We start from the raw sequence: 15,000 nt of genomic DNA, 5'->3' as shown, positions 1-15,000 counted from the left end.
TCTCACCATGGGAAATGCGTTATCTGGGAGATGGTTAATTACTGGTGTGAGGCTTTGAAGCAATCTGACTCCCAGGGGAAATTTACAAAATGTTTTGGGGAAAATGTAACTGTAATTGTCCAGTTATAAGACACACTAAACTGTGCTATTCACTATATTTCCTGGTCAATCAGCATTTTACGGGGTGAATGGTATAACATGATGCATCGCACAGTGATGGGATCTGTTGGGGCGGTACGGTGGCAGCATTCCCTCAGTGTCACACTGGGAGGCTGCACCTCGGGAAGGGCAGCATTCCCTCAGTGTCACACTGGGAGGCTGCACCTCGGGAAGGGCAGCATTCCCTCAGTGTCACACCGGGAGGCTGCACCTCGGGAAGGGCAGCATTCCCTCAGTGTCGCACCGGGAGGCTGCACCTCGGGAAGGGCAGCATTCCCTCAGTGTCACACTGGGAGGCTGCACCTCGGGAAGGGCAGCATTCCCTCAGTGCCGCACTGGGAGGCTACACCTCGGGAAGGGCAGCATTCCCTCAGTGTCACACTGGGAGGCTGCACCTCGGGAAGGGCAGCATTCCCTCAGTGTCGCACGGGGAGGCTGCACCTCGGGAAGGGCAGCATTCCCTCAGTGTCACACCGGGAGGCTGCACCTCGGGAAGGGCAGCATTCCCTCAGTGTCGCACTGGGAGGCTGCACCTCGGGAAGGGCAGCATTCCCTCAGTGCTGCACTGGGAGGCTGCACGTCGGGAAGGGCAGCATTCCCTCAGTGTCACACCGGGAGGCTGCACCTCGGGAAGGGCAGCATTCCCTCAGTGTCACGCTGGGAGGCTGCACCTCGGGAAGGGCAGCATTCCCTCAGTGTCACACTGGGAGGCTGCACCTCGGGAAGGGCAGCATTCCCTCAGTGTCACACTGGGAGGCTGCACCTCGGGAAGGGCAGCATTCCCTCAGTGTCGCACTGGGAGGCTGCACCTCGGGAAGGGCAGCATTCCCTCAGTGTCGCACGGGGAGGCTGCACCTCGGGAAGGGCAGCATTCCCTCAGTGTCGCACTGGGAGGCTGCACCTCGGGAAGGGCAGCATTCCCTCAGTGTCGCACCGGGAGGCTGCACCTCGGGAAGGGCAGCATTCCCTCAGTGTCGCACGGGGAGGCTGCACCTCGGGAAGGGCAGCATTCCCTCAGTGCCGCACCGGGAGGCTGCACCTCGGGAAGGGCAGCATTCCCTCAGTGTCACACTGGGAGGCTGCACCTCGGGAAGGGCAGCATTCCCTCAGTGTCGCACTGGGAGGCTGCACCTCGGGAAGGGCAGCATTCCCTCAGTGTCGCACCGGGAGGCTGCACCTCGGGAAGGGCAGCATTCCCTCAGTGTCACACTGGGAGGCTGCACCTCGGGAAGGGCAGCATTCCCTCAGTGTCGCACGGGGAGGCTGCACCTCGGGAAGGGCAGCATTCCCTCAGTGTCACACCGGGAGGCTGCACCTCGGGAAGTGCAGCATTCCCTCAGTGTCACACGGGGACGATCAGCCTGGGGGACGTTGAATCCACCGCCTCTCTGCCTCGAGCTCAGGGCTCAATCAAGCCACACCTTCAATTTAATCATTGTGAAGCAGGGAGACTCTGACTGAGTAAAAGGCAGAAACGAAAGCTGGTGTAGTGATGAAGAAGGAACGGTGACTGATGTGAATCTGGAACAGAAAGGACACAAACATAAGTAATGCCTGAGACGCAAGGCCAGAACCTGAAATAAAGAAAAGGTTAAAGTCCTTGGTGAGGCCACACCTGGAATATTGTGGCAGTTTTGGTCTCCTTCTCTGAGGAAGGATGTTCTTGCTCTCGAGGGAGTGCAGCGAAGGTTTACCAGACTGATTCCTGGGATGGCGGGACTGTCATGTGAGGAGAGATTGACTCGGTTAGGATTGTTCTCGCTGGAGTTCAGAAGAATGAGGGGGGATCTCATAGAGATTTATAAAATTCTAACGGGACTGGACAGGGTAGATGCGGGGAAGATGTTACCAATGATGGGTGTGTCCAGAACCAGGGGTCAATCTGAGGATTCTGGGTAAACCATTTCGGACAGAGATGAGGAGACATTTCTTCACACAAAGAGAGGTGAGCCTGTGGAATTCACTACCACAGGAAGTAGTTGATGCTAAAACTTTGAATATATTCAAGAGGCGGCTGGATATAGCACTTGGGGAGAATGGGATCGAAGGCTATGGGGAGAAAGCAGGATCAGGCTATTGAGTTGGATGATCAGCCATGATGGTGATGAATGGCGGAGCAGCTCGAAGGGCCAAAAGGCCTCCTCCTGCTCCTATTCTCTATGTATCTATGTCTCTGAGCGTCAGCCAGTCACCTATTTACCAACAAGCTCCTGTACTTCCCAGGCATTCCAACAGCTGCCACACCGGGTAGTAAATGTCTTGTATCTGCAGAATGATCGCGCGTTGCATTTTATTGAGCAATGATATCTATTTCTGTCACAGGCACTGGCTCTGCCTGATACACTGATCCAGACACTCTGTCAGCTCCTGATTTATAGCTGGAGAAACTCCCGACGGGACTATTTGCAACAGTCAGTGAAACAAACAAATTCAGTCAGTCGTGTCGGATGCTCGTTATTTCAATAGGAAGTGTCTCCGAGATTTAAATGTAGAACTCGCTGAAGCAACCTGACTCCCTGACCGTTCTGCACTGACACACGGCCGAGACTAAGTTAATCGAGGCTGAGTGTCAGGAAGTGTTTGAGCTCCCGTGGGGAGGGGGGAATAGATCAGCCAAGGCGGGCGTATGGTCGGTCCGGTTCGGTTGTGGCCAGGGTTGTGGGACCAGGAGAAGCTGCTGATTGGTTGGTCTTGTGGCTAATGTAACGGATAATTTGGGTTCTTTTTCCCTTCTGTGTTGGTGCTGTTCAGATGGTTGTGGTGTGAGCGAGACCGCTGACCCCATCCTGGTGTCTCTCCGACACGGGCAGTTAGGTGAAGACCAGGTGGCAGCCCATTGGGATTTTGACCTCCTCGATGGCTTGGGAGGCTGGCAAGCAGGAGGATGCCAAATAGCACACGTCAAGGTTAACATCACCACCCTGTGGTGCCACCAATTCAGGAACGTCGCTGTGCTGAAGGTAAGGAGACGCTGGGAATGTGGGCATCATTGGTACACCGTCAGCACAGAGCGAGGAGAACATGTTTGGGATTTTGTCATTCTATCGCAGAGGCTAATGTGTGGGGCTCCCTTGTTTAAATCTTCGCATCCCGCCTGAGATTATTGATCAGCTAATCCCGAAGCCCATATCCGAACTCGCCAGCAAGCACGCCCATCTGTGATTGTGGATTGGCTCCTCCTCTGGGAACGCCTTCATTTCAATATTACAATTCTCCCAAAACCCTGCATGGCCTCACTCCTCCCCATCTTTGTAACCTGCTCAAGCCCCACCACCAGCTGGGAGGCACGGTGTCACAGTGGTTAGCACTGTGGCTTCACAGCGCCTGGGACCCGGGTTCGATTCCCGGCTTGGGTCACTGTCTGTGTGGAGTCTGCACATTCTCCCCGTGTGTGCGTGGGATTCCTCCGGGTGCTCCGGTTTCCTCCCACAAGTCCCGAAAGACGTGCTGTTAAGTGAATTGGTCATTCTGAATTCTCCCTCTGTGTCCCCGAACAGGCGCCGGAATGTGGCGACTAGGGGCTTTTCACAGTAACTTCATTGCAGTGTTAATGTAAGCCCACTGGTGACACTGATGAAGATTAAATATATCTCTGCGTTGTTATTCATGGAATAGTAAGTTATGAGACTCAGTGGGCCAGACGGCTGGTTGGTGAGGCCAGCAGCGGGGGTTCAATCCCCGTACCGGCTGAGGTTTTCCACGAAGGTCCCGCCTTCTCAACCTCGCCCCTCGCCTGAGGTGTGGTTCAATCACCACCAGTCAGCTCTCTCTCCCTCTCTCTCTCGAAGGTGAGAGCAGCCTCTGCTTCTCTGTGATGACAGTTCAGATATATACCACCAATCTTTCATTGGCATTTGAGTTCAGTAGCTGAGCGTGTGTTTAAGCGGGAGGTGCTAAAGGTGACGGAAGCTATTGTGTCAGGTGTCAAAGTGCAGATAGGCAACATCAGCTTCGAATTGGAGCCAGGTTGCTGGGGGTGATGTCAGAGAGCACTCCCTTACATACAGGCTGCTAGGAATCTGGAACACTCTCCGCCGGCGAGCTGTGGAGTTTGAGGATTGATTAAAACTGAGGTTTCTGTTGGGAAGGGGATGAAGAGAGACAGAGCCAAGACTGGTAGATGGGGTAAACCAAGAAATCGGCAGTGATTGAACTGAGTGGTGGGTCAGGATTGAGGGGCTGAATGGCATTCGGCTGTTCCGACTACACGGGTTACGTTCCTGGTCCTCACAAGCAAACGGCTCCTTCGTGGCATGGGCTGCAGGGGTTTAAGAAGGTGCTTAACCACCTCAACTAGTGAGGGAGAATAGATATCAGTCTTTGCCAGATTAATGCAAAAGAAAGCGGAGGTTTACATTGCATTTCATTGTCTCATTTATCCCTTCATTATATTTTCCTTACAGAAAATAAGTAACCGGTCTATCCCAGTTCACGGCAACATGCAGGCTATGCACCCTATAATCTACACCTGCACTGTTGTTCTCTTACTCTGCCTCTTCTCCGCCATCATTACCTACATCCTGAAGCACAAGTAAGTTACCAACTGCCCCCGTGTGCCAAGGCCAGAGCAGACAATGGTTGTAATGAGGTTACAGAGAAGGTGCAGTGCACAAACAGGCCATTGCGCCCAACTACTGCATGCCCGCGCCTGTGCCCCACGCCAGCCTCCTTGCAGCCTGGACTGGCTCGACATTGAACCTGCCACTTGCACCCTGTTACTCCCAGGAGCACCTTCCCGCTGGAAGGTTCCGCAAAGCTCTCCGCACGGAAGGAGGCTTGGTAGCCCAGGATCTTAGGAGAGGCTTGAGGCCTGGGAAACTGGTACCATTCTTCCAAAGGCCCATGTTGGTCTGGGTAGAGGGGATCTACCTCCCTTCCCCTGTCCTTCCAGAAGATTCGTCGAGGCAGCCACCTTGGTGCCCTCCCCATGCGCCGCACTGCATCGGCAACATTAGAGAGTAAAGGACATTGCCAGTCTGAGATAAGCCATTGTCCCCCATTGCAAATGTGTCAGAAATCTAGTGCAGGCTGGACTATTTCGGGGGTGACGTCGTAGTAATGACTGGATTAGTAATCTAGAGGCTAATGCTCTGGGGACAGGGGTTCCAATCCCACAGCAGCTGCGGAACTTTAATTCAATGAGTAAATCTGGGGGATAAAGCTAGTCTCAGTAACAGTGGCTGTGAAGCGATCATCGATTGTTGAAAAAACCCAGCTGCTTCACTGATGCCTCTTTAGGGAAGGAAATCTGCCACCCTTACCCGGTCTGGCCCGGTAAGGACGGCCGGTTGGGGGAGGGGGGGTTGATAAAAGTGCTCTGTTTCCATGTGTGACTTAATATCATAACCTTGCTGCTTATTCCAGCACCATCCGAATCTCCAGGAAGAATTGGCACATGTTGCTGAACCTCTGGTTTCACATCTCTATGACGTGTGCTGTGTTCGCCGGGGGTATCAACCGCACAGAGTACGGTCTGATCTGCCAAGTGGTGAGTGTACATCCCAGACGGAGTTTCTGAATTGAGCTGTCTGTGTGGCACTGACCTGCACAAACCATCAGCCTTGCAATCTCCATTTGTGTCCCGCAAACACGGCACCAAAAGCCTCGGCTGGCCTGGGAGCTTCTGTGGAAAGAAAACCCAGTTAACGTTTCGAGTCTAGGACCAGTCTTCAGGACGTTCTTGCGTCCTCTCAACTGGACGTAAAAGATCCCCTGGTACTACTTCAAAGAGAAGCAGAGGTTTCTCTGGTACCCAACCCAATATTTATCCCTTAATCAACATCGCTAAAATGTCTTGTGTGGTCATTCTCACCCCGGTGTCTGTGGGAGCTTGCTGTGCACTGGCTGCCCTGCTTCCTACATTGTCATAGGAGATGCTGTGGGACATCCCGAGGTTGTGAAAGGTGTTCCAGAAACACAGGTTCTTTGTGTGGACCTCAGCATCTTTCTTTCTTGCTGTCTGACCGCTCCATCGGCCGATGTCGTGAACCATTCGCCTTCAGCTCCAGGTGTCTCCAGTAACCTCACTCCCCTCCTCTCCACAGATTGGCATTGTTCTCCATTACTCATCCCTTTCCACCCTGCTGTGGGTCGGAGTGTCGGCGAGAGTTATTTACAAGGAGGTGACGCAGAAGGTCCAGCGACAGCAGGAACTGGAGTTGCCCCCCCCAGCCCAGCGTCCAATGCTCAGGTACCATGTGGCACTTTGTAATGAACTGGCCGATTCCTCAGCCAGGATAAAGTCTTCACACTCGTGGTTTCAGATATTTCTGAATCACTTTGTGAGTGTTGATCTGAATCGTTACAGGAAAGGAATCTGGTCAGTGAACATCTGAATGTTTTAAATATTGTGCCGTTCCCTATCAAATGAGAGATTGTCACATCCTTCCAAAGGACCGAGAGACTATCACCTCTTAGTGAGACCATTGGCTATCTGCTTTCCTCTTGATTTCCTTCCCTGTGCTGTTGGAAGCTGACCCTCTCACTCTTCCTCCATTGACTCACCACTTCTGATTTTCTTTCTGTTCCCCATCCAGTCCCACACTGTCCCAGGATTTCAGGTTGGACACTTTGTCCAGGCCTCCACCTGTGCGAGAGCTGAATCAGTCCACCCCCACCTTGCCCCGCCTGTCAGTGGGACCAACACGATCACGTTCCTCTATATTCTTCAAAGACGCTTTCTTCAGATCTATTAACAGCCCACCAATCTGCTGCTGCTACCCGTAGTCATTTGGTCATCCCCATGTTAACTGGTGCGGTCAGTCAATCGTCTTCTTGCAAAGAGTAAGAAGAAGTTATTATTATCTCAAGAACTCTCGTTCTCTCTCAGCTTGGACGTTGGCCAATGGCTTGAGTCCTCTTCTGACACCTTTCCCACCCTCCTAGTTAGATCACAAGAAAAAGTCTCTCTCGCCAACCGACCTCTCTCCACATTGTAACCTTTCGTTATCTGATTGATAACATTTTCATCAATAACTCTCCAAAAATGCTGTCAACCCTCTCTTCCTCATCGTGAGGTGCCAATATTATTGACATTAAAAGTCCATCGTACCATCTTCTGCTCAAACTCTGTATCAAATCCTCGAACATTGTGTGTGGCTCAATCCTCGTGGCCCTCGGTTTTTCTTCTGACTGTAACTTCCTGGCTTTCGAACCTGGGGTTTGGCCTCACTGCGACCTCCTGTATGACCTTGCCGTCCTCCTGTTGAAGCTGCTGGTGCCGTGTGTGCACAGTCGCCGTGTGTGCGGTGCGTGTGGGAGGCTCAGTCTGCATCACCAACCTGTTGCCTTTTTCCATGCAGGTTTTATCTCATTGCTGGAGGCATCCCCCTCATTATATGTGGGATCACTGCAGCGGTCAACCTTCACAATTACAGCGACTACACCCCTTAGTGAGTATCCAGCCAAGGACCAGCTGTCTGTTTGAGGAGTGGAATGTGTGAACTCAGATCCAACCATTATTGGTTTTGCACTTTTCCAAATGCAAACTCTCTTCCTTTGAATGGATCGTTAAGTTTTTCTTTTTGTACCAGGATTAAAAACGAGCTCCTGTAATTGTAATTCGGTCCATTCCAAATGAAGATAGTCTTTGTATTTTATATATTTCACAACCGCCACACATCACGAAGTGCTTTCCAACCGCTGAACCGATGCAGTCAACGTTGTAACATCCCAATGCTGACCTTTCACTCTGCAAACAGCGGACTGGCATGTCGCGGAGCGGTATCGTCACCGGACCAGTAATGCACAGACCCGGGGTGATGCGCCGAGGTCCCGGGTTCGATCCCGCCTCTGGGTCACTGTCCGTGTGGAGTTTGCACATTCTCCCCGTGTCTGCGTGGGTCTCGCCCCCACAACCTAAAGCTGTGCAGGGTCGGAAATCTGCCTGGTTCACTAAGGTCCTTCAGGGAAGGAAATCTGCCGCCCTTACCTGGTCTGGCCTACATGTGACTCCAGACCCACAGCGATGTGGCTGACAATCTCCCTCATGAGGAACAATAATCTTTAATATTGTCACAAGTAGGCTTACATTAACACTGCAACGAAGTTACTGTGAAAATCCCCTAGTCGCCACATTCCGGAGCCTGTTCGGGTACAGAGGGAGAATTCAGAATGTCCAATTCACCTAACAGCACGTCTTTCGGGACTTGTGGTAGGAAACCGGAGCCCCCGGACGAAACCCACGCAGACACGGGGAGAACGTGCAGACTCCGCACAGACAGTGACCCAAGCCGGGAATCGAACCGGGTCCCTGGAGCTGTGAAGCAACAGAGCTAACCACTGTGCCACCGTGCCGCACAGTCAGCAAGTCACTCAGTTCAAGGGCAATTAGGGATGGGCAGTAAATGCTGGCCTTGTCAGCGGTGTCCATGTCCTCTGAATGAATTTTCAAAGAACAGGAACAAAAGTCTGCTATCTGTCTCCTGACTCATGCACGTTATGTTCATCTCTCCCTGTGCTTGCTGACCCCAATCGCTCCCGGCCCAGCAGTGCCTCAGTTAATTCTGTCATGCGATGTGCCAGCCCATCCCCAATTGCCCTGGCGAGGGTGGTGGTGAGCTGCCTTCTTGAACCTCGCTGCTGTTTGGGGGCGAGTTCCCTTCCCTCCTGGTCCAGAATCCTCCAGGATCACTGACCCCTCTCCATTCAGGCAGCCACTTGTTGTGGTGGAGAACTTGCTGCCTGCAGGCACGGTGGAAGTAGACTGGCTCAGGAGGGAGTTGGATAAATACTTGGAAAGCCGTTTGCAGGGCTGAGGGAAGAGTGGGACGAATGAGATCGAAGGTCGAGAGAGTTCATGATGGACTGAATGGTCATGATGTCAGCTTCTATTATTGCAAAGTGGGTGCACATGGGTGGGGCTAAGAGTGGGTGACAGTGGGGAGGCATCTAGTCCAGTGACGGACAACCTGTGGCCTGCGATCCAGGTGCATCCCATCAGGGATCTGAGTGCGGCCTACAAGACATGTTGTTGACCGTGCAGGGTTTCCACGTTCCGCTGAGTCCCGTCCCTGTCGTTTTCTTCCCGACCGGTTTGACTGAAGTGATTTGCACGTGAAGCCAGGGCGAGTGAAGTGAGGGGCCTGCTGATTGCCTCACATTTTTAGAATATCCAATTCTTTTTATTCCAATTCAGGGGCAATTTAGCGTGGCCAATCCACCAACCTGTACATCGTTGGGTTGTTGGGGGGGGGGGGGAGACCCACGCAGACACGGGGAGAATGGACCTGGGGCCGGGTTTGAACCCGAGTCCTCGGCGTCGTGAGGCAGCAGTGCTAACCACTGCGCCGCCCTCATTGCTCACAACATTGACGGTGGGAGCCGTGCGCTCCCGCAGCGTCCAGAGTGTAAAGATTAATTTGTTTTTAAGCATTTGAAGTTGATAGTTTTATTAATATATAAACAAGTCAGCATTTTCTATAACTCGTTATGAAATATTCAGAGTGTAATAAATGTATTTATTCAGGGTCAGTGAACAAGCCCCATTTCAACCTTGTGACCCGCTGAGATGAGGGAGGGAGGGACACTCATGCGGCGCACTCACCATTGCTGTATTTAGAGGAAAGAGATATTGTGGAGGGCACCCCATATATAAGGTGTCTAATTATATATGTATATATCCCCATGGCCTGCATTTCTGGGACAAATATATTAACTGTTGTCTTTCTTCCACTCTCTAAAGCTGCTGGTTGGCCTGGAAGCCAAGCCTGGGGGCGTTCTACGTGCCAGCGGGATTCACGGTGCTTGTCAGCTGGATTTACTTCCTGTGCGCTGCCCTGCATCTGCGTTGTTACCCACGGAGCAAGGCGGAAGGTCAAGGTTCGCCGGAGGGAGACCAGCAGCTGGCGGCCAATGGGGTCCAGCTAACCGACTCGGGATCAGCCTCCTGCAGCTCCGGGAGCCCCTCCCTGGCCACCGAGAATGAGTATTCCCTGGAAGCTCAGCTCTGGGCGCTGATATCTACCCAGTTCCTCTTTGTGGCCCTCTGGATCTTCGGGGCTCTCGCCGTCTCCCAGGGACAGTCTTTCAGTGTCTTGTTCAGCTGCCTGTACGGGGTGGCCGCGGTCGGCCTGGGCCTCTTGGTGTCGATCCATCACTGCCTGAAGCGGCAGGACGTCTGCAGGCCCTGGTTACCCTGCAACCGCCCGGCCGCCCCTGGTCCTGTCGGGAGCCAGGGTCCCCAGCTGTGGCTGCCAGGCTGCAATCCTGAGGCCCCGCATTCCAACAGGTCGTCCACACTTGGCAGCAACCACTCCGTCGCTGGGCAGTGCAAGGTGACCAACCTCCAGGCCGCCCTCAACCAAAGGGACTACAGCCCCAAATCGACTTCGCTCTGCGACGAGCCCGAACCGGACACGACGGAGGTCCAGCCGTGCGGGCACAGCGGGCCGGGGGCCAGCCGCAGCCACAAAGCCAGGACTAAGCGGCACCGGGACGGCAAGCACCACCGGCTAAAAGCCCTGAGGGGGGCCGCCTCGGAGGCAGCCTCCAGCGAGAACGGCAGCCAGCCGGAGAGCTGCCCGAGTAGCCGGGCCAGTCAGCTGAGCGGGGGCGGCGCAGGGGGAGGGGCTGGCCAGCAAGAGGCCAGCGCCACCCCCTCGGAGGGGAGTGACACTAGCAGCCCCCACCAAGGCCCTGGCAGAGTCCTGCAATGCAGCTCCAGCCGGACAACCTGAAACACCCCAGCCCCTTCGAGAAGGACGTCAAGAGGAGATCTTACCCACTCAACATGGCCAACCAAAATGGCTCGCTAAAGGGAAGCAAGTACGATATAAGTCTCTTTGGCCCCGATGGAAACCCCTCTATAAACACCAGCTTGTGGAAAAGCGAAACGACTGTGTAGCCCATTCCGACACGAAAGAGGGAAGTTTCCAAACAAACATTTAACCAAAGGAAGGCTCTCATTCTGGAGTAAAACAGAATCACTTCAAAGAAGAAATGCACCAAAATGAGCCTTGTTTGTAGCAAGCTCTTTGTTTAACCGCCAAAAAACTGTGGGTGAGGGACCTGCCGGGCCTGCTGTGGGTGAGGGGCCTGCCCTGGGCCTGGGGCCTGCTGTGGGTGAGGGGGCCTGCCCTGGGCCTGGGGCTTGCTGTGGGTGAGGGGCCTGCCCTGGGCCTGGGGCTTGCTGTGGGTGAGGGGCCTGCCCGGGCCTGGGGCTTGCTGTGGGTGAGGGGCCTGCCCGGGCCTGGGGCCTGCTGTGGGTGAGGGGCCTGCCCGGGCCTGGGGCCTGCTGTGGGTGAGGGGCCTGCCCGGGCCTGGGGCTTGCTGTGGGTGAGAGGCGTGCCTGGGCCTGGGGCCTGCTGTGGGTGAGGGGCCTGCCCTGGGCCTGGGGCCTGCTGTGGGTGAGGGGCCTGCCCTGGGCCTGGGGCTTGCTGTGGGTGAGGGGCCTGCCCGGGCCTGGGGCCTGCTGTGGGTGAGGGGCCTGCCCGGGCCTGGGGCCTGCTGTGGGTGAGGGGCCTGCCCGGGCCTGGGGCCTGCACACTCCAGACACCTCTCACAATCACTTTATAATCTTTTATATTCGATAAATGCTGAATGAATGTGTGTGTCTGAACAGTTGGCTGCTCAGGCAGGTTTAGGTCTGATGGGAGCAGTCTCTGAGGTGAGCGGGAACGGCCCTCCCTCAGCACTTATTGTTTTGCCAGAATGTGGGAGTCCGGGTGTGGTTGGGAAAGCTCTGAACCTCACTGCCGGAGACTGGAGCTGGACATACTCTTCACAGGGACGATAGGCCCCACAGACTGAGGCTCAAACCCAACGTTTGTGGTTCCGTTCTGGTGGTTGGGGTGACCGAATGCTTTCGAAAACAATGTCACCTTTATCCCAGAGAGCCTGCCGCCCGTTCTTCGACCCCCTTCATGTTTCATGTCTGTCCCTAACTCGGTCACCATTGGGGGTGAAAATGTTCCTGTCCTCAAAATCCTACCTTCCCCCGACTTCCCCCGTGCAAACCTAATTAGATCAGTTTTGATCACTTTTAATTACATTCCACCCCCCACCCCCCCCCCCCCCCCCCCCCCCCCCCGATCCCACACACAGACCCCACACTCAAAGCAGGAACACAACAACTCGAGTCGCCTTCTATAGGCAGGAGCTCTTCTGAAACTTACCAATGAAACTGCCAGGAGTTTGGGGAATTCCCAACTTCCAATGTGCTGTCAGGAATAGTGGGGCTCCCGGGGAGCATGGGTAGATCACATTAAAATTCCCACTTTTCCCGGAAGGAAGGACCGATAGGGAGAGAGGAGGGGGCATGTGAGGGGGGCTCATGTCACTGGTGTAGACCTGGTCAGTTGAGCAGTCCATCTCCCTATGTCGTACATTCTGTGTCTAAAAACAAGAACAGCAAGTCTCAGTTACTATTCTGTGTAATTAAATTCAATGAATAACTCTGGAATATAAAGCTAACCTCAGTCATGGTGCCTGTGAACCTGCGTCGATTGTGCTATAAACCCATCTGGCTGACTGATGTCCCTCAGTTGAGGAAATCTGCCGTCCTTACCCAGTCTGGTCTACCAGACCCACCACAATGTGGCTGATCCTGAACTACCCTCTGAAGCAGTCCAGAGAGCCACTCAATTCGAGGGCAATTCGGGATGAGCAACGAATGCTGGCCCAGTGACGCCCACATCCTAAACAAAGGAGAAAGGGAAATAACCATGGTGCCGCTGACACAGTAAAGCAGCCCTACCCTGTGGAGCAGTTTATACAGATGTTGCTTCTAAAGTTCCTCGTTCCCCGGTGTGCTCCCTTGCACCGCACACTGTCATGTTGGAACACCACCTTCCCAGTCCATTCCCAGAGATGTGCATCTCCCGCAGACAGAACAGGTCACCCGTCTCCCGCACAAGTGCAGGTGACCAATGCGTGCGTCTCTCTCCTCTCCCTATGCAACCTTATCCCAGATTGTTGTTTCAGCGTCAAAGTGGAGTCGATGATCACGGAATCCCTACAATGCAGAAGGAGGCCATTTGGCCCGTCGAGTCTGCACCAACCCTCTGAAAGAGCGCCCTACCCAGTGTTGTGGGCCAAGGTTTAGAGCACACCAAAGTATATCATGGAGCTCACCTGACCTATAACTGTTTATAGATTTTAGCGATGAGGAGCACAAGGTGTTATGCATGTGGGCTAGGGCAGCACGGTGGCTCAGTGGTTAGCATTGCTGCCTCCGGGATCAAATCCCGGTCCTGGGTCACTGTCCGTGTGGAGTTTACACATTCTCCCCGTGTCTGCGTGGGTCTGACCCCCACAACCCAAAGATGTGCAGGCGAGGTGAATTGGCCACGCTAAATTGCCCCTTAATTGGAAAAAAATAATTGGGTACTTTAAATTTATTTTTAAAAGTAAAAAAAAAAATGCATGTGGGCTTATTCTACGAATTCAGCTAACATTTTATAAACACACACAGTAAGCATTTTATCAACTACAAACATAAATCCCCCACACAGCTACAGTACTTTATATTTAACCTTTAATAACTTCCCTTTACCATTTCACTCAAGTAACAACATCCATAAATCAGACAAACCCTTTTCCCACAAAGCAGTAGGTTTGAATTGCTTCCAGAACACAGTTATTACTTTGAGGTTATGAAGCGATCTGGAGACACCTTTTTAACATGCAGAGAGAGAGAGACTCCAAGATCCCTGCAGTCTGAATACAGCTTCCAATTGTCTAAACCGAAACTAAAGCTCAGAGCCACAGCCCAGCTCCACCCACACAGTGACATCACCGCAGCCATTTGAGAAGACAAACAAAGTTCTTAAAGGGACATTTCCATGACACTAGGCCCACTCACCCACCCTATCCACGTAACCCCGCCTAACCGTTGGACACGAAGGGGCAATTTAGCATCGCGAACCCCAACACATCCCGTACGCCCGCTCTCAGATTTCAGTGAAATACAGTGCGAATCACTTCTGCCAGATCAGTGTCTGTCCTCATTATTTATTGAAGGTTCCTTTGCTGCCTGTGATCCGAAGTGATTCCAGAGTTTGGCGTTGTATCTGAATGCTGTTCCCAATCCCCCCGGTTGTTTAGCATCACAGATTTGCCTCAAGCTGGGCGGATCTCTGATTGCAGGCTCAGGACTGAACGAGCTTCAATGCACGGCCGAGTGGTCCAGGAAATGACTGGCCCAGGACCGAGCAGGCGGTGTGGGTGTTACTGGCCAGTAATGGAAGCCAGTGGTCACCCTTTGTCTTACCCAGCAGCTCACCCAGTCCTAAACCTAACAACCCATCATTGAACAGCCCTTGCCCCCGTAACGTCATCGTCCTTGGCGGGATCAAAATCTGACATCATTCATTCATTGACTTTAATCTCCAGGATTCTTTCTTGTCTTTTTTTTTTAAAAACATGTTATTGGAGGCATTTTCAAATATATGTATTGTTAACTGAAGGGGACATTCCCCCACCTGTGCATTGCGATGCTCTGGGAAGAATATGCAAAGGGTTTTTGCCTGTTAAAGATCGGGAGGGGGCTGCTGATGCACTTGACTGATGGATCACTTGTCTGCTGCACTAATCCAGAGCTATCCGCCCTCTCTTACCAGAGTTAGAGTGTGTGCCGTGCAGAAACTTTGCACTCACAGCATGGATTCTTTACCCGTGCCCATTTTGCCTTAAGAATATTATGATTCAACAAGTGCCAAAGAGATATATAAATCTTAGCGAGACATAGATTAAGAATGAGAACCGTGCGTGTTGATTTAAAATGTGTTTATGACATAATCCTTCATCCTGTTCGTTGCACTGTATCTATAAACGGTTTTGTGCGTTGTGTGGCGTGTTGCAAGCAGCCCTGGAGACAGGTTCCTCCGTCCACCACTTGGTGAC

At 53.0% G+C, this 15,000-nt stretch overlaps 1 protein-coding gene across 1 annotated transcript in view; it reads left to right on the top strand.

The window, feature by feature from the left end:
- LOC140396817 (adhesion G protein-coupled receptor A2-like) overlaps nucleotides 1-15,000 on the top strand; it is a 300,618-nt gene that overhangs the window by 281,793 nt on the left and 3,825 nt on the right. Inside the window, 7 exon segments of the mRNA XM_072485571.1 lie at nucleotides 2,911-3,119; nucleotides 4,563-4,690; nucleotides 5,524-5,647; nucleotides 6,204-6,349; nucleotides 7,461-7,550; nucleotides 9,842-10,821; nucleotides 10,824-15,000. The exon segment at nucleotides 10,824-15,000 is cut by the window's right edge and continues 3,825 nt beyond it. Coding sequence (XP_072341672.1) covers nucleotides 2,911-3,119; nucleotides 4,563-4,690; nucleotides 5,524-5,647; nucleotides 6,204-6,349; nucleotides 7,461-7,550; nucleotides 9,842-10,821; nucleotides 10,824-11,002 — 1,856 coding nt within the window. The 3' untranslated portion in view covers nucleotides 11,003-15,000.

The sequence above is a fragment of the Scyliorhinus torazame genome, chromosome 20, assembly GCF_047496885.1.
Source record: "Scyliorhinus torazame isolate Kashiwa2021f chromosome 20, sScyTor2.1, whole genome shotgun sequence".
Lineage (NCBI taxonomy): Eukaryota > Metazoa > Chordata > Chondrichthyes > Carcharhiniformes > Scyliorhinidae > Scyliorhinus > Scyliorhinus torazame.
The sequence above is the reverse complement of the archived record's forward strand: the minus strand, read 5'-3'. Positions and strand labels throughout refer to the sequence as shown.